At 37.0% G+C, this 27,128-nt stretch overlaps 1 protein-coding gene across 11 annotated transcripts in view; it reads right to left on the bottom strand.

Annotated features, from left to right (window-relative positions):
- The window catches only part of LOC122712875 (glutamate-gated chloride channel), a 65,540-nt gene that overhangs the window by 15,307 nt on the left and 23,105 nt on the right, over positions 1–27,128 (bottom strand). For 6 of the 11 annotated variants that reach the window (XM_043932855.1, XM_043932856.1, XM_043932857.1 and 3 more), the window contains exons 2-9: positions 25,360–25,547; positions 15,370–15,540; positions 13,735–13,823; positions 8,795–8,947; positions 4,701–4,765; positions 4,296–4,516; positions 4,057–4,139; positions 3,805–3,945 (exon numbers count right to left, since the gene is read on the bottom strand). In XM_043932855.1, the coding sequence (XP_043788790.1) occupies positions 3,805–3,945; positions 4,057–4,139; positions 4,296–4,516; positions 4,701–4,765; positions 8,795–8,947; positions 13,735–13,823; positions 15,370–15,530 (913 nt within the window). In that variant the 5' untranslated portion in view covers positions 15,531–15,540; positions 25,360–25,547. Of the gene's footprint in view, positions 1–3,804; positions 3,946–4,056; positions 4,140–4,295; positions 4,517–4,700; positions 4,766–8,794; positions 8,948–13,572; positions 13,824–15,369; positions 15,541–25,359; positions 25,548–27,128 lie in introns of all 11 variants that reach the window. The other 5 variants (XM_043932864.1, XM_043932860.1, XM_043932861.1 and 2 more) reach the window with 2 other exon arrangements.

The raw sequence follows: 27,128 nt of genomic DNA, 5'->3' as shown, positions 1-27,128 counted from the left end.
AAACAAAAAAAATAAAAAAAACAACCAAAATACTTGTGTACAGGCTTAACTTGAGTTACGAGATTTGACACTATAAAGCTCGGTCGAATCGATTAAAAATTAAAAGCCCGCTTAGTTTCTCCATCATCAAACGCTCGAAGATGAGAGAGAGAGAGAAAGAGAGAGAAAGAGATAGAGAAAAAGAGCGAGGGAGAGAGAAAGAAAGAGAGAGAAAGAGAGAGAGAGAAAGAGAGAAAGACATTAATCATCGCCATTTCGATTTTCGATCGAGTTTCATTTTTCGGTCGAATCTTCGCGATTAATCTGAATTGAAGCTGCGACAAAGATAAAACGGTGTGTGACACACGGGAAGGAAGTGTGGAGTCGAGCAAAATCCTTGGCAAGATCTATCCGTCCTCCAATCACACGCGGCCCGATTATATGCCTCGTCGTTTTTTTTTTTTTTTTTTTTTTTTTATTCTCCTTTTCTATCTCTATCTATCAATTTTGGCACGGATCTCCGGAACACGAATATATCCGAATTGAAACGAGCACAGAGGAAATTTAATCGTTGGGCTAACTAGACCAAGCATTACCCGCATACCGCCATGGTTGATCCTTTCAGGATAAAGGAACGAAACTCGAGATATATATATATATATACATACATATACATATACATATATATATATTATTGTTTATTTCTTTTCATCTATATTGCAATATATATGCAATGTATATCCCTGTCCAATCTCATCAGTGACCAGTTTCTTTTCTCAAGTACCATCGAACGTATCGAAATTTGTCTGGGGAGGGGTGGGGGGAGCAGAGAATAAAGAGAAACACTCTGCCTTTCTGCGAAAACCTGAAAACGAAAACGATCTTTCACCTTGTTTTTTTTTTTTTTCACGTGTTAATTCGGTTAGATTATATATATATATATATTTTTTTTTTCATTTCTCTCTCCGTGATTATTCGGATCAAAAGTGAAAAGAAGTGAATCTCACTCTCGCAAAGCTGCAAAATATTATCAAATCATCATCATTATCATCATCACGCTTTCGACAAAGCTTACGTTCAAGCTTTTTTTTTTTTTTTTTTTTCTTTCCACTAGCTGCGAAAGCATCTTCGAAGAGCTTAATAAGCGGTCAAAAAGTTAACGAAACAATTCAACTCAGCTCAAAAACAAGATATTTCATATATATATATATAAAACTTGTTAATAATAATTAATAACTAAGTAGCGTGGAATAGTACATTCTCTTTTTCTCTAACCTATATACACACATATATATATATATATAAAATATAAGAAAACGTACTCTTTATTTTCAATTTCGAATCAATAATAATCAAATCGTTTCATCAAATCGATCACACTTGTGTCCCGGCAAAGCGACGAGAGAGATTCGCGTCTACGTAACGTGTTGCATACTTAACGTTTGTACGTTAAAAAAAAAAAAAGGAAAAAAAAAAGAGAAAAAAAATAGTAATAATAATAATAACTCGCGACGACACGACGATGCGAGGAGCAGAGGGGGGAGGAGAAGAGGGGGGAGAAGAGGGAGAAGGGAAGGAAGGAAGAAATGATGGCGGCTAGAGGTCGGTGAGAGGACATCAATAATAATAATAACGATAACGATAGCAATAATAATAATAATAATAATAATAATACCAGGTCACTGAAAAAAAATTGAGAGATCTCATCCCAAAAGCAAACCACGGCGGGCTCGGTTGTAAAGCGAGACAGGAACCAAGGTTGCCAATATGCAATTTTCTAGAGGATCGTAATATTATCTAGATAGGTATATATACACACACATATATATATGTATATATATATAATATATATATATATATATATATACATCTAAATATATCGATATAAAGATATATATATATATATGTATATACACACATAGAGAAAGAGAAAGAAGATATATGTGATACATACAAAAAACGTATCTACGTATCTATCAACAAGAAACAAGAATTAGGAAACAAAATATTTAATATTTTTGTTTTTTTTTTTTTGATATAGTTTCTGCTAGATCGCATGCAGAGTTTTCTTTTTTCTTTTCTTTTTTTCTACTTTCCTTCCGATCTTTTTCTCCTGTGTTTCTACTTACTTAACGCGTATATGACGGTTATAATGGAAATATGGATAAAGCATATACTCGTTCTTAAAACAGTTATCGATGTTCCTCTTTCTTTAATTCTGGATTAATTTTCGAGCCTATAAACCCGTAAAGAAATAGAAAGCGAACAATACAAATACGATTTCACGAACGAACTTTTCACGTACGAAGCATCCTATCGAGGGTGCGAATATATATATATATATATATATATATAGATATGTTTGAGAATAACTCGTTTTATAAAAAATATACTAAAACTCACACACTTTTTTTTTTTTTTTTTTTTTTTTTTACGGCGTCAAGTCGAAGTCGATGCGGTGCAAGATAAGGTCAAAGCAATATCGAAAAAGTAGCAAAAGTTCACATCGATGTGCATGGCGCATGCATTGCAACTTACCTGTGCTTGTATATTTTAATAAACGAATCGCGTTTCGAAATCGGGGCGATGTTGTTATTTTATTTACACCGTTGAGAGAGTGTGAGATGCGAAGAGAGGATAGAGAAATGAATTGGCAACAAAATTGGAACAACGGAATGAAAATAATCGTTAAATATCGATTATATAGATCGGAAAAAAGAGGGATCGGAAAAAAAAAAAAAAAAAGACAGACGAGTAGAGAATATTTCAAATCCCTTGCGAGACGTCTGTTATCTCGAGGAGAAAGCTAGCCCGATCGAATCCAACAAAGACAAGATGTTAAAGGGAATGATAGATTGGAGAAAGATGAATAATGTTAGGAATTTTCTTCAGGAATTCGTTCAACCTGTTCGTTCAAATAATTCTTTTTTAAACGATTCGTGGATATTTACGGTTTCCAAATGTTTCATCTTCAAGAGGAATTAGAATATAGAACTACATTCATTTCTCATTCATTCGATTTTCATCTTTTCTCTCCACAAGTTTTCTAATATAGCAAAAAAAACTATTTGTACAGAGTTCGAGAAATCGATCGAACCGTCCCGAAAGTTTCCTCCAATCTTATTCTGTAACGGATAAAATATCTATTTTAAATTGCAACGCATATAGAAAATTAATCGTAAACGCTAAGACGTAGTTGATAGTCGAGGTTGTGCAACTTTCGAGATGACCCAACCAACGAGAAATATTGGCAATCGGTGATCGACTAATCAGTCACCGAGTATAAAATAGACAATAAAAAAAGAAAAAAAAAAAAAAAAAAAAAAGAAAAGAAAAGAAAAAACAAAGTTGAACTCGAGTATATTCGAGTGCGTATACAAGCGACACTAAAATCGTTTTCGTGGGCTAACGAAATGGCCGTGTTCGGTGCATTGCAACACAGTACAGAAGCGTGTCATTTAAAAGGATGCAATAAAAATCATCAAAAAAAGAGAGAATCGATAACGAATAATAGAAAATGATATAATTTCGACGGTATTTCTTTTTTTTTTTTTTTTTTTCATCTCATCCAATTATTACTTCGACCCTAACGATGAGTTTGCTCAATCGAGATAATATTCGTATCATCGTGCAGTTGAAACAGCTTTTTCTCGGCAAATTGAAAAACGGAATCTTTGAAAAACACGACTGTCAAAACTGAACGGTGACACTCGAAACACATTTCAACAATCATTTTGCCTTTAACAATCTTCGAACGATCTAACGATCTTTTCTTATTGATTAATTCACGTGTTTCTTCCGTGGTCGAACGAACCTACAACTCACCTCTCCAGCTTACTTTGATCGGACACGTGATTGTCTGGTTCTTAATGAGGTATGCGTTCAACGACGTTAGACTAGGACTCTTCCGCAATGTACCCTCGTCATTCTTCCACACGTACGTGATCGCCGTTTGTTCGTACGATACTGAAAACGAAGATGAAGTATATCGATTATTATTAATTTGAAATGATAAGAAAATAGTATATGTGCATATATATTATATATATATATATATATATCTGTGTATTCACTTACTGCTCTCGATCGCAAATGAACACAGTGGGTCATCGAAGGGGAAGATATTGAGTCTACCCTGGCAGGACAGGATGAGATGACGCCTGTGAAGTCAAGCCAAGTTTTCAAATAACGTTCTTCTATCGTTTTACATTCGCGAAACAAATGAAAATAATCGTATGTTCGAATTGAGAAACATATATCGAAATAAATAAAATGATGATGGAAAAATGTGTTATTAAAAATAAATAAAACAATACCTCATAAGATAGTTGACCGTGCCGTTGCGATATATACGTAGGGCAAAGTGAACAGGTATGAGCGGGTCCTTGAAGTCTCCGTGCATTATGAAGTACGTGTCCGGCAACCAGATATCATCGTAATGATGAATCGCATTCAAGAATTCATATTGCGACCGGTTGCTATATCGTAATCGCGGGTCGTACCATTGTTGTTGCAGCAAGAACTCCACCTCGTATTTCTATCGATCAAAAATAACAGGGGGGGGATAAATCGTTTATAAATTCGTTTATAATATATTTCAACGGTTCTGGTGCACCTCTCGTGTGTCCTAATGATGTAAAAATGTGTCGCGCGTGCATCGTTTTTTTATTCCGTGTCTTGAGCATGATGAAATGATTATCGAGAGAAAAATGTTCAATTACCAAACTGGACTCGTCTGGGGAAGCCAAACTTAGCAACAGCACGCTCACGTTCACGGTCAAGGTTCCTGGAACACAGTGCACCATTGAAATTAAAGTTCACCAGGCGTCTGGTTCGAAGCAATTCATCAAGAAGAGCACGCTAATTCGAAAGAAAACATTCTTCGGAGGGGAGACATCTCGCGTCGGGAAAGGAATAATTAGATAACCTTTTTCCAAATTAAAGATCATTTGCAAATACCGATATTTATCGATCGTGAGATTTTCAAGTCGCGTTCTTTTGGAATAAAAGTTTCAATTTTAAAATTTTCGGGTTAAATTCGATATCTGTACCGCAATATTTAAAGTTTGTTTTAAAATGAAACCACTATTTATAAAGGAATGCACAATTTTCAAACATTTCAGGTTGAGAATCACAGGAGTCTAGTATTTAAATATACAAAATAACCAGTAGAACGTTACCGACTGCGCATGATGATGTTTCTAACGTATTTTGTAGCTCGACGTTTCTGATTGGTCGATTTGGTAGACCAATCATAAACCTCGAAACTTTTATTTCAAAAGAACACGGTTCATACTCGAAAACCGGAACGAAATATCGATTTAATTTATTTGAAGCAATGGCAAAAAGCAAAAAAAAAAAAAAAATAATCTCGATTCTTTCCCTGACTCGAGCGAGTGTGATTTCTAGAAATACAAATCACGTGGTCGATCAACGTATGGTATTATCCGACCAATTAAACTCGATCTCAAAAATTAACATATTTTTTTTTCTCTTTCTACGCGAGCGTAAGCCAGATTACTGTTATTGCGTAAGCGTAATTAGAGCCATGCTGTGCACATGCCGCGACTAAATTCATGTTTCTGTATTTCGTGTGAAAAGCACGCAACTCGGAGAGTTAGGACTCGAAGAACCGGTCGTCGAAGAAACGCGACACGATATGACGTTCAATCGAGAAAGAGGATCGCTCGCAAAACGGATAACGGAAACGGGAAACGGAAACGGAAACGGAGATAGAATTGGGAACGGAAAAGCGGAAACGAAATTGTTGATCGTTGCTGCGATGCTCAAACTGCGCGTTTCAATTTAGCTTGCCATGTCTAATCGATAATGTAGGATTCGTGAAGTATCCTTCGAGTGAAACGACCAATTAGCACGAGTGTCACGCGTCTAACGAGTCCCAACCACCGATTCGATAATTTGCCAACACATTCAACTACGAAAAAGAAAGATACGTGAGAGACCGCGAGTGTATACATGTATGTGTGTATGTGTATGTATGTGTGTTTATTTAAAGTACGCCGATGTGTGAGATGATAGGTGGAAATATGGAATAAGGATGGAAGTATAGTGATTATTCAGAAATCGTATCGACGATCGAGGAACAGTCTGTTGGCACCAGCTATCTTTTCGTCGTTTCGCACCGAATTTATGAAAAATCTGTATACGTTATCTTACGAGAAAACATTCGTCTAACCTGATTTTAATGAAAGTTTGTCCGTATGTCCATAATATGAATTATTATTATTTCTTTTTTTTCAATCAATCTTCGATTCTTTGAACAATTTCTTTTGGAAATATTTTTTTTTCAACGAGGGTAGAGATTAAAAAAAAAAAATACTGACGTTTAGAAATAGAATATTTGAACGAATTGTTGAAATTATAACGTATAACGCATTACTCGCAAAGTTTCGTGTAAAATAAAATTATCCTCGCTTTCGATAAAATGATATTCATCATCCCCGCGACACAAGATTCGTACGAAGAATTTCGCGACTGAAATCTATCTTTTCAGTTATAGTTATAATTCTTAACTAGTTATAATTCTTAACTCTGTTTTCGAAATATTATATTCGCATANAATAAAAAAAAAAAAAAAAACCAAATCGATCGACGCGTTAGCGAACACAAAGCTAGTTTTTTTATAATAACCGGTATATGTATGTGTGTGTGTGTGTATGTATCATTATACCGACGAACGAGCATTAATCGGTGGGGCACATCGAACACGAACCGGACTAAGGAAAATAACGTTAGATACGTTGTGTATCTTGCGATCGGTAGAACAGTTTTTACGTCCTTTTAACACGAATGTCTCGTTTCGAGTTTCGCGACTACCAACAATGTTGTTCTTTTTTTTTTTTTTCTCATGCTGTTCGATTCTCGCGATAGAAAGGATACGAACACGTTTGACAGTGAAACTCTCGCGAGTTTATATTTTTCCGTGGATACCAAGAGTCGAGAATCGAAATTATCATTCCGAATATAGTATCCATTGTGGAAATTATCGATAACCTTTGCACAGCTTTCATTTTCATCAAAAAATACAATTATTTTTCGCCGCTTATTGCTAAGATATTTGTCGATAAATTCCATTTTTTTTTTAGAATGATCATGTATCAATAGAACAGTCGAGTCGAGAGAGTGGAAATTATCGATAATTTTCAATGCAAAACAATGTCAATTGCAAAAAAACACTTCGTTGAAATTATATTTTTCATCCGTAGATATTGCGCTCAGATTAATTATCGATAATCTCTATTCTTGAGAATTTATCTGTCACCACTTCATCATCACTGTCCATTTGCGTGAAAATACTCTTACAAATATTATTTTTTACTGTGTTCAAAGTGAAATTCGAACCGATAAACAATTCAATTGAAGTTATTTCTTTTACCAATGGATAAACCGAGAATAATTATCGATAATTTCCATTCTTGAGGGTTATTCGTCACCAGTGTCGAGAGTGGGAATTATCGATAATCACTTTCAGCGCGAAAAAAAAAATATCCCGGAGAATTATTTTTGCATGGATGAATTCAGAGTGGAGAGCAAAAACACAATAGTCAAGTCGCACTGAACGCGGCGAGATAAGCAAGCGGTTAAGTCACCGCCCTTCTCTCCCCTCCCTCCCTCTCCACTCTCAACGCAGTGTCCATTTGCAAAAGATACGTGTATACTCTCGAGAACGACTCTTGAGAATTTCACTTTCAAATGGATTCACACAACAACGTTGATTGAACAAAATTCTGTCCCGTATATTTTCAGTCGAGTATATTCTGATTGTGCGTGTGTTTTTTTAAAAATCAAATAATGGAAGGTTTAGGTCGAACAACCTTTTTATTTCTTTACGCTCGGATCGTTCGGATCTCGAACCATCCGTTCAAGATCCGACCCATTTAACCTCTCGAGCAAGAGAACCGAACTCGAATCTCTCTTTTTTTTTTCTCTCTCTCTCTCTCTCTCTCCTTTCTTTCAAACGCGAAACCAAGAACCAAAATAAGCATTCAAAGAGCAAGATCCTTCTTTCTCACGGGAGTATCGAGAACGGAAATAACATAATCCCGATAAAAAATCGATCGACCTATAAACCCTCGTACGAAAATTCGACTTGCAACCCATTCAGGATTTGTAATATCGATAATATTTTTTTCGATCGACGAGGTGTACACTTCGATTATTAAATAATTCGATAAAAGTTAAACCGACAGGAAGAGGATTCGTTCTTAGTACCGTTACATTGTACAAATTTTCCTCGATAGATCGTAAAATTCGTGGAAATTTTTATTTTAATTTTCGATTTTTTCTTTTTCTCTTCTTCATTTTCTTCTATTTTTCGTTTGACGAAATACAAAAGCTTCTTCCCAAAAAAAAAAAAAGAAAAAAATGATTCACTAGCTCGTCAAAATTTAATAGTTATTGCATAAAATGGATGAACAATCACTTTATCAGTTTTAAAATTGGTGGATCAAACACGACGAAACATTAAATAACAAACAACAAATTACAAAGAGAAGTTCTCTGTTTGGTTAGAATTAAATCATAATCAAATTTCGATTCGAAATAAAAAATAAAAAAAATAAAAACATTCAAAAGAGACGTTCGATCAGAATTACATATTTCATAAATCCTTTTCCTTTTTTAAATCGTTCAACTTTTACCGCACATCCAAGAACAAGTAGAAGAAAAAGCAAGTGCATGTATAATATCCGCGCGAAGAAACTGAATGGGTCGGGTCGTATGAAAGAATCGTGGTGGTTCTTAATTATTTCTCTAGACGAGATTACGAGAGAAGTAAAAGCAGAAAAGGACGGACCGCGAAGGTGGGTGCGAAGGTGTTGGTGCGACGTGTAGTGGTTATTGTTCTGGTTCTTGTACTGGTTCTTGGGGTCGTTAGAGGAGGTCGACGACCGGTTCGACAAGCCGGTGGCGTCACCAGGCCATCGCATTCCGCAGCAGAAATCCGCATCTGTAACACCCAACAACCCTTGCCCACGTCTCATCCTTTTTCTATCTTCATCAATCTAACTGTTCGATCCTGCGCTCGTTGTCTATTCGTTCTTCTTTCGCTTTATCGGTTTTTTTTTACATTATTTTTTTATCATTTTGCTGCACAATTGTGATACAACTAACGCGATAACGCATAGAAATAATAATAAGAACAAAAGGAATGCATGGAACACGGTTCTCTTGAAAAAAGATTTATTTCGATATCCGCGTTGTGCATTGCAAAAATTCATCGCGTTTTCTGTTTCTTTCTTTTTTCTTTTTTTTTTTTGTCTTTTTCGTTTCAACACGACAAAAACTCGACAAATAGCTTTTTACGAGCGACACGTTATTCGATCGAACAGCAAAGAGAATAACAACGGGAATGTGAAGGTTGTATATTACATTTCGTTAGAGTTTCAGTGTTGTGAATTTCTGTGACACCCAACAACTCTTGCCCACGTCTCATCTTATTTTCTTTTTCCTTTTTCTTTTTTCCTTCTTTCTTTTTTTTTTTTTTCCTTTCGCGATTACCTGTCATTATCCGCCTGACGAAGTTATCCACCTAACCACGACGAGTAATTCCCTCGTGATTAAAGAGAAATTTAATCGAATACATTTCCATTGTTTTTCAAATTTTACAAAAATGTGCGTCAATTCAAGCAATCGATAAAGGGTGCATTAATAGATTTCCAATTAATCGTCACGTTACTATATCTCCTTGCCGAATTATTCGCGAAGCATAACCTCAAAAAGCATCGAACGTTCTTACCTTTTCCACAAATAACACGAATAGCCAATTCAAAAAAAAAAAAAAAGTAAAAAAGAAAAGACAGAAAGAAAGGAAACGAAATGAAGAAAAATAATATACATATGTATAAACCGAATTTGAAAACGAAATTTCGAAGAAGCCTTGCAAAAAAAAAAATCAAACTTACACCGAAGAAAAGTCAACTACAGCTGCAGAGTTCGTGCCTTGTTCGTTTGTCGACGCTTCTTCACTCCATACTCGTTTCTATCCACGATTCCTTATTTTTCCTTCGTTCGTTACTTCCTTCTTTGCCACGTAAATAATAACAAGTCTCGCGTTTTATCACAGAGAGAAGAAAGTAGTTAGCGAGAAACAAGCAATCGACGACAGTGGCGCCTCTTTTGTCGCCTCAATTGGAAAACGGTTCCGTGGCGGACGAAAGCGAGGGAGATGCCAACGATGCACACACGCGATTTCGAAACCTCGCTTTCCTTCTCTCATCCGTCCCGTGAACAAACGAGCCGGCGCTCGAGGGCGTCGTGGCAACTTTCCACGTTTCCTCCAATAGGGGAACGATTCTTTTGTCACGAGTTTCTCTCTGAAAAGATGAAACGTTGCCTTTCCGGATAGCCGCTTTATACGGGGAAAAAAAAAAAAAAAAAAAAGAAGAAAAAAAGAAAATATAAAAAATTACTTGTGTCGAAATATTAGTTTATTAATTGATCGGTGTCACGTGACATCTCGAGCTCTTCGTCGCATTGCTTATTAATAGACTATATGGACTTTCACGACATAAATGAATAATATTATATATTTTTCTTTCGATATTAATTCGTACTTGTACGATAATATTACAAGCAATTTGTTAAGAAGAATAATTAAGAATTTATTAATTTTATAAAATTTAATCAATTTTCACGAAACTTCGATAAATCATACGATTATATAATTTTAATTTTTTTCTTATCTTTTCCTCATATTGTAAAATTAAACGTGGCCAAGATGTACGTTCTCATCAAACGTGTTAATTACTTAACTACTATTGTATTTTGAAATTGGATCAAGTGAATTTGCACGTGTCAATTTAGAATAGATATTTATGCTCGCCTCATCCAAAGTCGCACCAATATTATTGTACTTCAAATGTATCTCGAACATGTGCATACTTCGGGCACGAGATTTGGCACGTAACAAGCGTTTCCATCGCGAACATCTTGGCATAGCGGGCCTCTTCAGGAATGTTTAATTAATATTGCTTAGTTAAATTGCATCAAAGTTACGCGTTGGCCGAGAAATCAAGAATTCAAAAACGTTTCAAAAATACAACAACGAATTTCAAATTTATTCAAATCATTCGTTTCATTTATCCCTATTATCCTTACTTCTTCGATTCGAGAGGAGACGATTTTTCTCGATTCATTCGTCTTGTTAATTTTTTTTTTTTTTTTTCTCATTTTTACGATCAATCGAAAATCTTCTTCGACAAAATTAATCAATCGTAATTTATCCAGATCCAATTACACGTATAATAATATATCTCGCTATTATTTTCGCGACATCGGTTTAATCGTTCAATACGTAAAAAACAAATATTCGGATAGTTACAAATAATTCTGGATGTAAGAAAAACGCTGCTAATCGGAGAAAACACGTCGAATTATCGGGAAACACGTTCGACGGATATCGTGGATATCGAGAATGAGAGTGAAGAATGCTCGAAAAATAACAAACAAAGGCGTAGAAATCGTACAAAACTACTGTATATAATTATTTCGAGTGAATTTGCTTACGCGTGCTAGCTGCAAACTACTAGAGCTGGCATCGCAACGATCTTTTTAATCGTAATCTCTGCCTCTGAATTTAATACAAGCCTCTCCCTACAATGCAAAAAGCTCGTCCAAGCGGAATTCGTTCCTCACGTAAAGAGAAACGAATGGGCCGAATTTGGGCGGATCCGTTTCGCTTTCTTTTTTTTTGCCCTCCCCTCCTCTCCCTTCCCCCCTCCCCTCCGATTCCTTGCTCTCTTTTCAAATCCACGTCGCTCGTCGACCAGAAAATAACCAATCCGTTTCCAAAATACGCGGACGCGTATCGAAAACAGTTTCTCTCTTGTTTGTTTAAATGATTAATCGGCTGAAGCCAAGTCAATTTACGTTTCGAGCGAATCTCTCCCGTGTTTATCGAGCCATCGGTTCGAGTTCACATAAAGCGTGGCCGCAAATATTTTCACAAACGCGGTCATAAACTTTATTGCTTAATTTTTCTCGACTGTTCCCCCTTGTTAATTTTCGATAATTGAAAGGAAGACGGTTAAAAAATTTTTCGTCGATCCGTGTCATTAAATCATCGAATCACGAAGCAAAGACGAGGAGCAAAGATGGTCAAAATGCTCTCACTCTGTTCCATCTCTTCTACCGTTACGTTCTGAAGTTACGAATAAAGTTACTTCGATAATTTTTTGTTCAAAGCAATAATAATAATAATAATAATAATAATAATTGCAAATAATCGTAATGAGAAACGGTCGAGGTTATATATAAAAAGCGGATTGACTGTAATAACTACGAGAAGTAAATGTTTCGATAATTAATATCGCTTAAAGTAACTTTATTCGAAATTTTTAACTTTTTCAACGGAATTAAGCCGCTCAATTCTGTCTCGCTCGTTGTTATTATTGGACAGTGACAAAGTTCGACGATGGAACGACGATGGTTTTACAGCCTATTGACGTAAAGCCTCTCGATCAAACAAATTCATTAATCCATATACTTTAATTCAATCCACCGCCAATGTGAAATCATTCTATTTCTGCCTCGACACGCGCATTATTGATCTTTATTACCTGAATTCGATCCGTCTTCCCGTTTATCTCTCTTCTTTATCGACCGATCCACCGTGTCGACGTTGACAGGCTTTTCAAGCGTATCGACAAATTTTTTTTTTAATTATCTCGATCTTTGTCACTGTCCTCGCTGCCAATAACAACAACGCGGGGAAACGCGTGGAACAGAGAGCACTTCCGAACGCAAATACGCGAATTCGTACGATGGATTCGTTCACGATTAAAGCGTTATCCTCATTTTCTCGAGAGGAAATCCGCGGTCGACGACGAGAGAGATGGAATTCGATTTCCCAAAGCGTTGTATTCGTAAACAGTGATGGAGGGGCGGCTTCGGTCAGACGGGTCGCCCTATTCGGCCAGTTTCGTCACTTCGACTATCGAAACGGATCGGATTTCTCTCTCTCTCTCTCTCTCTCTCTTTCTCTCTCTCGATCTCTCTCTTTTTTTCCTTCTTTTTCGTTTCATCCATACTCTTTTCTTTCGCTCCGTCCCTTGCCCTTCTTATTACTTGTTATTTTTCACCTCTCCCCCCTCCTTTTATACCATTCCAACTCTCCTCCTCTCGTGCATATTCGTATTCATCGACAAGCGCAACTCTTTCGCTCTACTTTCATAACGATCTTTTCAAGCGCAAACTCGGTCGACGCAGGCACGCAACGCACGCGAAATGGTAACTAAGTAAATAAATAAATAAGTAAGTAAGTAAGTAAGGAAAGAAAAGGAAGCGAGGGGGAGGAAAGAGAAAGGAGGAGTAATAAAAGTAAGAAAAAAAAAAATTAAGAAGAAAAGAAAAGAAAAAAAAAGAAAAAAGAAAGAGAAAAAAAGAAAGAAGAAGGGGTAAGAGAAAGATCGAGTCCCACTTTCGCACTCAAAATTTTAACTCTCTCTCTCTCTCTCTCTCTCTCTCTCTCTCTCTCGTTTTTCCCTCTTCTCATGCCGATTTTTTTTTCCTTTTATATATATATATATATCTAGCTTCATATGATTTTTCAGATCGATTTCTAATATAGAGTACCCTTTTGACGAGGGGTGAGCAGTGAGCTGTGGTTGTGTGGTGCTGTATGGTGGTAGCGGTGCCGGTGGTGTTCGAGGTGCTCTGGATGATGAGGGTCATTGGGTACGAGGTGGTCAGGGGTGTAGTCGTCTTGGCGGGTGTGGGGCGGGGGCCTCAGTGTACCTTGGACCGGGGGTAGAAGCCGCTTGTCGTAACGGGTCGACAGCAGCAGGTTGTCCAGGATCTCCTTGTCCGACTTGCCGTCCTCGAAGCTGCAACACAACGTATTGTAGCTAGCCCCGAAAAATTACACCGAATTCACGATGATCATTTTTTTTTTTCCTTTCCTTTTCTTTTCCCCCCTCCCCTTTTTCCTCTCTCTCTCTCTTTCCTTTCCTTTCTCTTTTCCTCTCCCTTTCTCTTTTTCACTCCTCCACCCTCTCTTTCTCTCTCTTTTTCTTTCCAGCCACCTCGAAGGTCGATCGATCCCCGATCGATCTCTCGCGAATCTTCACCTTCGAGGCGACACATCGAACATATAGGTTCTCCCTCCCTCCCTTCCTTCGTTCGTTCGTTCGTTCGTTCGTTGCGATTATTAAAACTCTCGTTCCCTTTCGTGTGTCTCTCTTCTCGTTCAATTACGTTACGCAACAGGTATTAAAAAAACGATCTACGGGAATTATTTCCAAGAAATTAATACGCAGCTTTCTAAACTATTATATTATATTATATTATATTATATTATATTATATATATATATGTATATATATCTCTTTGCAACACGCTAATTAATAACTGTTCTGTTGCTTCGATCGTGACTACATCAACGATCACAAGCTAGGAATAATCCAAACTTGTCTACACGATATACTAAACGACGTACGATGCAATCGAACGAATAGGACGCCGATCGAGGGAGAAAGTTTATGTCGTCGATTATATCTCGTCAAATTTCGAATCGAACCGACACGCGCACGATTGCAAAGGGCACGGAGGATTTAGGATTTATTTACGAGCGACGACGACGAATAAGCGAAGTTTACGATCCGAAAAGTTAAAGCGAAGCTCGACCGTGAGCGAACACTCTCCTCTCCTTCCTTCTCGACAGGCGTCCCACGATTAATAAAACGAAGACAAGTTTGCACAATATCGAATGTAAAACAAGTAAATAATAAGAGCCTTCGAACATGAAATCTAGGCGACATTAGTAGCGGCGACCTCTATTTCCAAGGGTGACGAACAAGGCGCTCTCTCTCTCTCTCTCTCTCTCTCTTTCCATTCAATCCTCTTTACAATTCTTCCTGAAAAGGAAAGATAGATAGAAAAGAATTTGCTGGGGGACAAGAAAGTGAAAAATAGATTAGCTCGTCACCCCCTCTATTCTATATTTCCATGCACGATTCATCTGAATTGATCGAATCTTAATCATCGAATAATAATAATAATAATAAGAACAATAATAATACTCTAATAAATTCGCTATATAATGTCGCCCTCTCGATCCTATCACAAGCAACACAATGTTCTACACTCTAGTAATAGTAGCGACCTCTTCCCTTCTCGATACCAAACATTCCATGGTAAAGAAACTTCAAACTTATCGATCGAACAGATCCGTTCGACGGAGCTGGAAAGACTAACCGAAACTTACGTATTTTGCTCGTTTACTCGTATTTAAAAACGTATCGGGAAGTTAAGAGAAGTAGCTTGGACGAAGTCGAACAGATTGGTTAATTATCACGTGTGTATATGTGTGTATGCTGTATGTGTGTATACGTGGTGTATATATGTATATGTTGTGTATTTGATAATACGTACATGTCCTCGGCACGCACGAGGGTGACAAGAGTGAGGGCAAGTGTGAGGATACAGAGGATGGTGAAGATGAGGGAGCTTGCGAGGGAGGTGAGAGACAGCGAGAGGACGGACGAGAGGCGGCCGCCACCACCCGCACACCGCCCTAGCGCCACCCAACCCATTCTATGTCATCTGAAACAGAAAAGCACGTTTTCCATTATTAGTATTCACATCCGCACTATCCTCTCCTCCCCTCCCTATCACGAAACGAATGTCAACGCGTGCAAACAAAACCGACACTTGGAATATATATTTCCAAGCCGTTCCAACGCTCCTCCTACGCGAGTTCGAAAATACAATGTAACGATCCTCCTCGTCCACGATTCTCTCCCCTCCCTTCCTCTCCCCACCGCTCTGCCGTCAAATCGTAATAAGCGAGGGAACGAGCTCTCTCCAATTTCTTCTCGAACGTACGTTACGATTTTAAAACGTGTTTTTTCTAAATAAAAAAAGTTTTTAGATAATTTTCATTCCTCGTTTCGATTTGAATAAGGGAAAAAGAATTATTTCGAGTTATTCACGAAGAGATAATTTTTGGTTAAACAAAACAAAGATATATGGGAAATACGAATGAAATCGTATTCACGTGAGCTTGGAGATCAATGAGTGGGATATCTTGGAGGATTCTAGAGGCGAAATAAAGATAAAAGTTGATATATAGAGTTGTTAAATTACGAATTGAAATTCGTTACGCTCTATTCGATTACGTTAAGTAAAATGAAATGTTCGATAAATTTATTTTTAACTTAACTAAAATAAGTAACGCTCCTCCTCGGGAAACTCGTTCTTCGCGTTCTCCTATTTCCTTCTCGATATACGCTTCGATTTTAAACGTGTTCTTCCAACGTAAGTACGTTTCTACCGATTCCTTTGATTCCTCGTTGCGACACGAGATACGAAAATAAGGAATTTCGAGTTGATTTTGTCGCAATTATTTGAAAAGATAACTTTTGGTTAAACGTTCGAAGCAGAGATATGGCGATATGAATGAAACCATATTTCCAATATTCCAATTGGATATCTTGGAGCATTCCAGATTCTAAATAAAGGCAAAATTGGATCAAATTACAAATTCCAATTCGTCACATATAATATTTGATCGTCAATGATAAAATGCTTCGACAGATTTATTTTCAGTTTTTTATTTCAACTAAAATGAATATCGTAATTTTTATATCTCCGATTTTTGCAATTTTTCCAGAATATGGATGTATCGTACGAAACACGCTTTGCCAATTCGTTCGGAATAGAATTCGATTTCCTTTCTTGCCGCGATAATAAATCGCGTTCCCGATATCGAAAAGGAAAAAAAAAAAAAAAAAAAAAGGAAATTCGAAACGCATACGCGATCGACTTTGATCACGCTCGTTTCGCTTCTTCTTCTATTTCGCCCGACGAAACCGGCCACTTTGTCCCGATCCCGAGGCGTATTAAAAGAGGGGTGAAAGCTTACCCCTCAAAGACCTGTGGATACACTTTTGATCTACGACCTTTCACGCGATTCATACGTGTACACCCGAGTCTACCGACCCTTTTTAACTGAAACCGACAAACAGGGTTGGAAAACCTCGAACCATCGTCCACGCCTCCTGGATCCTCCACCTTTCTTCGGTCTATAATCGTTATTCTTCTAATTTAGATTCTTTATTTATTTATTTTTTTTTTATTACTATACGTAACTACGCATCCATTATTATCATTCCGTCAAGTTGGAATTAAAAATTTTTTTATTTAAAATCGCTAATTGGTCATCGCTCATCTTTATTCCTGTGACGTGAAATTTTGGAATAAGGAAATTGTTACTTGCTGTTTCGTGTTTTGTCCGTTATAAGTGTTATTTAAATGCGTAAAAATTTTTTTAAAATTATACCTAAAACGGGATCGTGAAAAGGACAAGCTTTGAATCGAATCTCTTGATTTTCTCAAAATTTCCAATAATATTCTCTGTCAATTATTATTTCGAAAAAAGGAACGAATAATAAATAAAATTTCGAAATCGTGATTATTTTTCTAACTTACAATCACATTCGCTGTTATTAATGATCCATTTTCTATTTTATTTTTTCTTTCTTTCGGGTAAATTGAACAATTGCCCGGATGCGAAGTGAAGGAAGTACGCAGCGTGAAAGTTGTCGCCGGGAGTTAAGTTGACCGTAAAGGGAAGGAAGTCGTCTGAGTTGGGAGTCATCTCGCTCATTTTCGCGTCGCGCTGCCACTTTTCAAGTAGATTGTTATGCAGGACTGTTTCGAGTGGCTTGGCGAACGCGTCGAGGACCGTCCCCCCTCTCTCTCTGCCCTCCATCCTCGACGACTCGCACAGACCATTTTCTCCCCGTCCACCCATTCTCAATTTCCCGCCTTTGCTGTTCCGAATCGAGCTCGTTTGCATCGTTGCTTCTTTCGATAGTAATGAGAGAGAGAGAGAGAGAGAGAGAGAGAGAGAGAGAGAGAGAGAGAGAGANAGAGAGAGAGAGAGAGAGAGAGAGAGAGAGAGAGAGAGAGAACGTAAGGAATGAAAAAAAAATGAATGATATGGAAAGGAATGAAATGTAGAAGTCTAAAGAGAGAGAGAAAGAGAAAAAGAATAATCCTGTAACGAGAAATAGAATAACAGAGCGACTTGTTGAGAGTTAACGAGAGAACGTGGAACGAATAACGATATTCTTAATTCGTTCGAATCCTATTAGCGCAATCCTGGTAACCAGATTTTAAGCGTCTCGAAAAAACCGAAACTAACTTTTTCTTGAGTCAAATTGCCAATCGGTGTCTTCCACTGCTGCGGCTTCTAATCCAATATACTTTTAAGTCCATGAAAAAAAAAAATAAGTCAACGTTTAGAAATGGATTCGATGTTCAATCTTCTTGGCAGGAACAACTCGTAACCTTTTCTCGAAAATAAATCCTTCGAAATATTAAATTTTCATGTTTTCCGCTTCCACTTTTCGACCGTACCTACGATCTTTCGACTATGAAAATCGATACGAATTTTCATAACAATCGGGACAATTCTACGTGAGTATCTATCGTTTCACAAACACGGCACAAACTAATTTTCTAGGATGGAAACTTTTGCGAGGGATCCTTTCAACTAGAACGGTCGCCATCCAAAAGTTACCACGTACAAGGAGTTTGAAATTAAAGCATTATCCAATGGAGTCGAAGTTAACCGACTTCCTCTCACTTGGTGAATTTAAGAACAGTCTTAATTAGCATGGCAAATTACTCGGATAAAAGGAACCACAAGGGAGAGACTTCTTCTTTCCTTTCGAAACGAAGAAAAGAAACCGAAGAAAACGATATAATAAAGATAAAGCTCCATTGTTATACACCACTGTTTTTCAATCTTATCTTCCTCGATAATTTACCTTGCTGTGTGTTTTGTTTAATATTCATAAAAAAAAAATTCTATTCTATTTTTAATTCGATAATCACAACTGGAAAATCAGTGCTCCCTCGTTAAAATGGAAATACGATCGCTACGAAAATCTCGAGACTAAAGACAAAACTGCGACAAACAGCTCCCTCGAGGAGGGAGCCATCGTGTTAATCACTTTTTATACGCTTTATCAAAGAGCAGGAAAAAAAGAAGAGCGGTCAGTTCATTTCGAGAAAATTTTTGTTTCTTTTGGTCGAAAGGAGTGGAGCTCGTTCAAAGGGAGAGGTAACACGCCCTCCCTCCTCTCCCTTTTCTCGTTTCCTCGCTACGATCGGCCTCTTGAATGCCTCGCCTCGGGCACCTTCCACAAGTGCCACGTGTTGTTTGCCGTCGTTTCGCTCCTCTTGCTTTAAAAAAAAAAAAAAAAAAAAAAAACGTCAACGTATAATCACGCACCGGTGGTTCTGGGGACGCCAATCGTCCGCGGAAATCAACCAGTTGCGCGTGTTTCCGCCCGTCACCTCCGCCGACCGCATCCGTATCCGCATTTTCCTTTCCATCGATCGATATATACAACATTCTATTCCTATATAACTCTGCGCTCTCTCTCTTTCGTTCGACGAGAGATATATCCGTCGATAAAGCCGATTCCCTTAATTACCAAGCCGGATGAGCTCTCGTCTCGAGTGTGAGCGGACGAGCGAGGGAGAGAGAAGACAGGGAAGGGGGACGAAAGAGAGACGAGTAAACAAGGGCAATGAGGGAAAATTCATTTATTCATTGGGTTCAGCTTTGCGCTCGCCGGTCAAACAGAAAGGCCTCTTTTCACGAGACTCATCTCTCTCTTTCTAGCACAGGAGGGAGGAGGAAGGAGGAGGGAAAAAATGGCGCGCAATCTAGGCGAAAACGAATGAACGAACGAAGGTAGGCGGGTGCGAGGTTTAACCGCAACGGTAAACGTTTAAAATCGAGGCAAATATTTACCTTTGAGGTATATAAGAATCCGGTCTTTCGATCATCTCTATCGCGGATATTCTATAACGGGGTTAGGATCGTGATTTCGCACTGTCTGTTTAATCGTTTCGCTCTTTTTTTTTTTAGAATTGTATAAAAAATGGCGTGAAATGAGCAAAAGGAACGAGAATGAAATTTTAGATTGGTCCGAAATGGTAGGACGCTTTTTTTAACACGAGGCACGAGCAGCGTGTATACCGAAGATGAAAGATTCAACGAGATGAATGGAAAGAAGAGGCAAAAGCGACGCCCAAGCTCCAATGATGGAGCAGTAGTGATGATACAATGTTAGTCGGACGTATCAGGTAGGCGAGGGAAATGTAAAATGACAGGATATATTTTTTGTGGGAAAGAAGCAATTTGCTTAAATAACTCTTATGAATAAAAAAAGATAAATTCGAAATAAAAACGAAAACAAAATTTAACATCCAAACCAGATATCTCTAAACAACATCGCAAAATCGCAAAATTGATAAAAATAAAGAAGGAATGAAAATCAATTGCAAATAGTCAATTTACAAATAAATTATCAATAAATGAAAAATTTATCGAATAATGAAGAGATAGAAAGCAACGCAAATCCAATGGTAGCAAGTAACCAATATTAGTCAGACAGTCGTTGAAAAACATAATTTTTCAAATAATCTATTTACGATAAAAAAAACAGCAAAGATTAGTAACGAGACACCAATTGTATCGAATAGTCATAGCCAATATTAGTCGAACCAACAGGCGATGGATATCTCTCAACAATATCGCGAGAATCGTAAAAAAAAATCTTTAATTATTATTTTAATTTAAGGATATAAAGAACGGAAGATTTGACATGTAGCGAGGAAATAGCGCGAATCGAATGATATCAAATGTCATGGTCAATATAAATCAAACAATTGTTGAGAAATATAATTTTCCAAATAATTTATCTACGATAAAAAAAGATTCGGCAAGTGTAAAAGCGAATCCAACAGTATCGAATATTATCGAACTAGCAGATGGTGGATATCTCTGAACGACATCACGAGAAACGTGAAAAAAAAAATCTGAATTTAAGGATATAAACGAAAGATTCGACAAGTGGCGAAGGAGTAGCGCGAGTCGAATGGTAGCAAGTGGTCGTGGCCAGTGTTAGTCAGACCGGCAGGCGGTAGGTACGAGTAAACGCTACCAACCGTACAGCTGATGTTCGTTCGATCAATACGGGGCGTTGCGGCACGAAACGCTATAGAGTATATCACGTGGCTTAGACCGTCCCATTCCGAGTCCACGACTCCTTTCCAACCTGCACTTCCACCCTTCTTCACTTCTTCACCGTTTCTCTCCCATCTTTCTTTTCTCTTCCTCTTCCGTTTCTACTCCACCAAAGGATATTTCTTTTCGTAACCTGATACCGCTGTTTTTTCCCTTTCTTTCTTTTTCATCCACGGGACCCACCAACCAATTTTCTTCTCCTTTCTCCCCTCCCCACTCCTTTTCACCACTCTTTCGCTCGAAATCGCACGCATGCGCGCTCCTAACCACGCTCTCAGTCATTTTACCTCCCGATTCTACCGATTAAATCGTAAACTTATTTTCCTGCGTGAACACAGTCCGACTAGATATCACTCATCGTCTTCATCGTTCTCTTTCCTGTCTGCCTCTTTCTCTCTCTCTCTCTCGAGCATCCGTATTCGGATTAAAATCCATTTGGACGTAACTCGAATCCTTGGCGAATTATTTTATTTTTTTCTTTCCTTGCACAGTTATGTAGAACGTGGATCAATATCGTCTTCGTAAGATCTACGAAAGGCGAAAGGATGCTCCTTCGCAAATTACAGGGACAATATCTAGCGCAACAGACACCCAGTCGCCGAGGTTACTCCCACGTTTTTGCTCCTCGATCTGGGACAATCGCGTAATATTTCGAGCAAAGCGATTTCCAAACGGAAATTTTCCTTCCATTATTTCTAATTACTAACAAATATTGACGAGCGTGGAGAGTTCTAAGATGAGAAGAATCCTTTCCTTTTTCGTTCGTCTTTTTTTCTTTTCTTTTTTTGTTTTTTGTTTTCTTGAAAAGATTGCGCGCAAATACGAGTTTCCTCGAGGCTTCGTCAGAGCAAATGTATCCCCTAGGAGATTTATAAATACTTTACTCTCTTTTTCAGTTTTCTTCGACGAATAAAATCTGAAAATTCGTCGTTCGATTTTATTATTTGGCATAATCGTTTGAACAATTTTTCTCTCTCTCTCTCTTTCAATGCCATTTTACAGCGAACGTATTTTCTCGATATCGTCTCGAAACAGCTTGCTTTTATCTTACCTTTTTTTTTGGTGAACGCGCCAATTTTTATTTTTTATTTTTTCAAAAAAATAAACTTGCTAGACACAACGCGTGCATTTTAACACTATGTATCAATATCTGAACAAATGCCATCTTATTAAATTTAAAATTTTTTATCTTCTCGTCGAAATATTTTTCATCACGTTCGAGATTTCGATACAATTTTATCAGAAAATTGGCACGATCAAACACGAACAGTATACACGTTATAGACATTAAGGATTTCTATCTGAAAGGTGGACATTATGCTATTCTACCAACCGTGAATGGCTTTTGTATACTCTGTAGAAAGGATATTCCCGGATCTTTACGAGCTGCTATCTACACGAGAATTCGAATTTGTAAAGCGAGCTCGACGATACAATTTTATCAGTGGAAGACTTTCACCGATCCGGTCGAGCACGGAATTTACAAGGAAGTCGATAACATCACGCAAAGGTGAAGGCGCTGAATTAACTTAGCTAGGTTAAGGACGAGATTTTAGCATTCTCGAAACCGGGTCGCCGCAATTTCACCGTGAACCGATGAATTTTTCTACCGCGATAAATGTTCCCCGTGGCAGTTTGTTTCGTCACGACATTGTTTAACGGGCGCACGACAAGATCGACAGGGAAGCTTTCAAATTCAACCATGCTCTCGACTCGATATAATCCGAAATGGCGTGGATTGAAGTGATCGATTCCTTTTTCGAATTCCTTCGTTATTTACTCTCAATTTCCCTAATTCCATCGAATATGAATTCTCGAAAGTTTTTTTCTTTTTTAGTGTATTTGCTTTGTAAGTTTTTTGAACCGTTTGAGAATACATTTGAGAGTGAAGAAAGACTTTCGAAATTTTCTCTTGAGAGTATATATATATATATATTTTTTTTCTGAGATTTTGAGGAGTTTCTGGGAGTTTGAGAGGAAAGAAATTCTCGATGATTGCTCTATTTATTTATCGGAAATATTTGGAATGCTTCGTGGAAAAATAATCGTTCGATGATAAAATTGCTATAATATCCATTGCTAAATATGCACAGTAACACGATTTCGCGTTCTAAAGAAACTAAGAAAAGAATAAAAATGTCAAGGAATGGCACACGCGTGAGACCATAAAGGAGGAAGATCGGATCAAGTTCTATCTCATCGATTGATTTTATCGGAACAAAAAAGAAATTTGATCGTAACTTGTTGTATAAGTTGTCAATTTATCGGGTCTAAACTTTGATATCAAGTTTTCGAAACAAAGAATGAGCCGATAAAAAAGAAATATAGCTCCTGAGAAATATAAAGATTCCAAACTTTTTTACGTTTTCTTATTTCGTTTGTATCTATGATTTCTAACAATAAAGATAATTACTTTCAAATAATTTTGTTTTTTTAATATCTTTAATCGAGAACTTAAAATTATATCGAGCAGATTAACAAATCGATCTCTGAATCGATCTCTCGATGGTTTAAAATTATACTCGAGATTCGAGTAGATCGAAAAATTCTGAATCGATCTTTCGATGGGTTAAAAATTACACTCGAGATTCGAATAAATCGAAAAATTCTGAATCGATCTCTCAATGAATTAAAAATTACACTTGAGATTCAAATAGATCGAAAAATTCTAAATCGATCTCTCGATGGTAATTCGTGATTAAAGCAAATCGAAAAATTTTGAATCGATTTCTCGATAGATTGAAAATTGTACTCGAGATTGGAACAGATCGAAAAATTTTGAATCGATCTCTCGATGAATTGAAAATTGCACTCGAGATTCGAATAGATCGAGAAATTTTGAATCAATCTTTCGATGAATTAAAAATTACACTCGAGATTCGAATAAATCGAAAAATTCTGAATCGATCTTTCGATGGATTAAAAATTACACTCGAGATTCAAATAGATCGAAAAATTCTAAATCGATCTCTAGATGGTAATTCGTGATTAAAGCAAATTGAAAAATTTTGAATCGATGGTAATTCGTGATTGAAGCAGATCGAAAAATTCTGAATCGATCTCTCGATGAATTGAAAATTGCACTCGAAATTCGAATAGATCGAGAAATTTTGAATCGATGGTAATTCGTGATTGAAGCAGATCGAGAAATTTTGAATCGATCTCTCGATGGATTAAAAATTGAATTCGTAATTCGAGATAATTACGAGATAATTACGAATTCGAGAGAATGAAGGAAACTTGATTTGAAATTGTGAATTTATATTATATTTTTGATATTTTCGAAGATCTTGATGAAATGATGAACCTGGAAAGGAAAAAAGGAATGCGTGATCTATGGTAAAACTGGAGAATCTAGAACGCAGTTCAAAAATATTTCAAGTCACGCTTCTTCTTGCGGAATGTCTTGCACGCCCCGATTTTCCCTTCGCGATGGAATCTTTTCTTCATTTCTTTTTTTTTTTTTTTTTTTTTTTTTTCTCCTCTTCCCTTCGTTTCCTTTCGAATACGCTTATACGAATAACATTTGCCAATCACATTTATACCTTGCACGAATCGAAATGGAAAATGAGACCAAAAAATTGCGAATGATTTCCTTGTTGATACGGTTTCCTCGAATACTTGGTAGAAATTTTTACGCTTCGAGAAAAAAGATTTCATCCCTCTTGAACCGGTGACGCGTCTACGTATAAATTTTCTTCTCCGACCGAGAACGCGAGATAAACTTTATTTTTTTTCCTCTATTTTTAATTTCAAACTACATAGTTTTAAATAAAACGAAATTGAAAAATGTAAATGAAGTAAAAAAATTCAATATTATATTATATTCCACGTTCAACACTTTCGATGCTAAAAATCGAAAAGAATTTTCCAATTATACGAATATTGCAAGATAGTGAAAAATGCAACGAAATCCATCAAGAACAATCATGCACACTAAACTTTCAAATACTCTTTACTGAGAATAAAACTTTCGGAACAAAGAAATCGACTCTCGCGAATTACTTTAGATATTGCGTTAAAATTTACGATCGCTTACAAGTAATTTGAAAAAAAAAAAAAATATTCTCAATTCTATTCTCAAATACACGTGTATACGTGTATGCAAAAATGGAAACTTTCGGAAGAAAATCATCCACCCATCGGAAAAATCTTCGTGACAAATTCGCATTTCACTCGCGTTAGACTACACGCTTCCGATAAAGGTATCGAAACGCGAATTCATGGCAGAAAGAGGTGACGATTCAACGATCCAATCCAGCTATACTATAATCGTAGAAAATTGAAGGAAAAAAAAAAAAGTAAAAGCTTACCTTAACGTGAGATATGTGGCTGGTCGCAATGGACGAGGCAGACTGTTGCTATTCGTTGTGTAGGTTTTTACTTCAACTTTCACGGACTCTCATCTTCTTGCTTACCACTTCTCGTCCGCTTCCCCGGGCAAAGGATCCCCTCAGTGGCTCGCGTATCGTTTTGAGCGTCGACCGCTCGCAACTGTCATCTAGAAAAATGGAAAAATGTCTAAGAGGTTTTTTCTCGTTACAACTTTAACAACCATCGTTCAGACTAGATTAATCGTCCTCGCGATATCACGCCTTTGATATATCCACAGCGTCACGGATGCGGAAACAATAATAAAGTAATTGCGATATGGAAATTCGCTGCCATTTTCCATTCGAATTCTAGAGAGTTTTCACGTCGACGGGAAGTGTTGGTACGATGTGTATATTAAAAAAAAAAAAAAAAAAAAAATGGAAAAATTTCTAAGAATATATATAGTTGTTGTAACATTAATACGAGCGACGTCAAAGGAAAGATTGATCGTTGGCGCGATATCATGTAGAAGAAAAAAAAAAAAAAAAGTAATGGAACGTATGGAAATGGAGGATTTTTTATTCCAATTCTAGAAATTTTTTTATGGCAATGCAGAGAAGCTGGTAATTACGTGATATGGAAATTGAGAATTTTCCTAGTGAATTTTAATAATTTTTCACGGCAACACGGAGAGGTTGGTAACTACGAAACATGGAAATTGAAAATTTTCGAATTCTGATAATTTTTCTCGTCAAAAGGGAGAAACTGATATATGGAGATTGAAAATTTTCGATTGAAGTTTCAAAGATTTTTTTTTATTTGAAATATGGAGATTGAGAATTTTCGATTCGAATTCTGGTGATTTTTCACGAGAATAGGGAGAAGTTGGTACGATTTGGGAGCATCGCGACGACAAGTCGCGCCAGCTTTCTCGGAATTGACGGTAACCAACCATCGGGGTGTTGCCAGCAACGTTAGTAACAACCAACGTTCAGCCTTGGCCCCGTGGCCCGATTCGTGCATACTGTGCGCTAACCCATCCTAGTTAATCGTTCGTTATGTCTTACTAACGTCAAACGATTACTAATAACAAGTTAAATCTTTCTTTCATTTCTTTTCTTTCCACCATTCTCGCCCATTTTACACTTCCATTCCTTTTTTCGAAAAATAAAAAAAGAGATGAATAATAGCTTTTCTAAACTGTTATTTACAAAAGTCAGAACAATTTTTATTTGGAGCGTTACAAGTTTTTCAGCTTGCGAATAATTATTCGGGTCGAACAAAAAATGCAGCATGTCTTTCAATCCGTTTTCAAAATTTTCTCGAGTTTCATTCGAAAAGCGGGACAAACAATTTTTCAAAGTTTTTTCAAAATCACTATTGTCGAAAACAATTGCAAAGAGAGTTTCATTTATTCACGATAAAAGCAAATTATTCTCCGTAATAATCCGTAATCGAAACAATATTATTAAATTTTCGTCATAAAATTTATCGAAATCAATCGATACAAAAAAGTTACTCATAAATGTATTATTTAACAACGTATATCTTCGGCATTTCGATAGAATTTAAAAAAATGATATAAAAATCTTTTATTCGCCATATCGAGAAGTAATAATTTATTATTTTTTACCTACATAACGATGGCAACGGTGACAGCATCGATGTAGCGTCCAAGTCAATACAGATGTCACAAGCACGTGAATGTAAACGATGAACAACAGAATCACGGAATATACATATATCGTACTAAAGTCGACCTAACCTA

Source organism: Apis laboriosa, unplaced genomic scaffold (genome assembly GCF_014066325.1).
Source record: "Apis laboriosa isolate Shangri-la unplaced genomic scaffold, ASM1406632v1 scaffold21_cov150, whole genome shotgun sequence".
Taxonomy (NCBI): domain Eukaryota; kingdom Metazoa; phylum Arthropoda; class Insecta; order Hymenoptera; family Apidae; genus Apis; species Apis laboriosa.
Note: the sequence above shows the minus strand (reverse complement) of the source record. Positions and strands in the feature narration are given on the sequence as shown.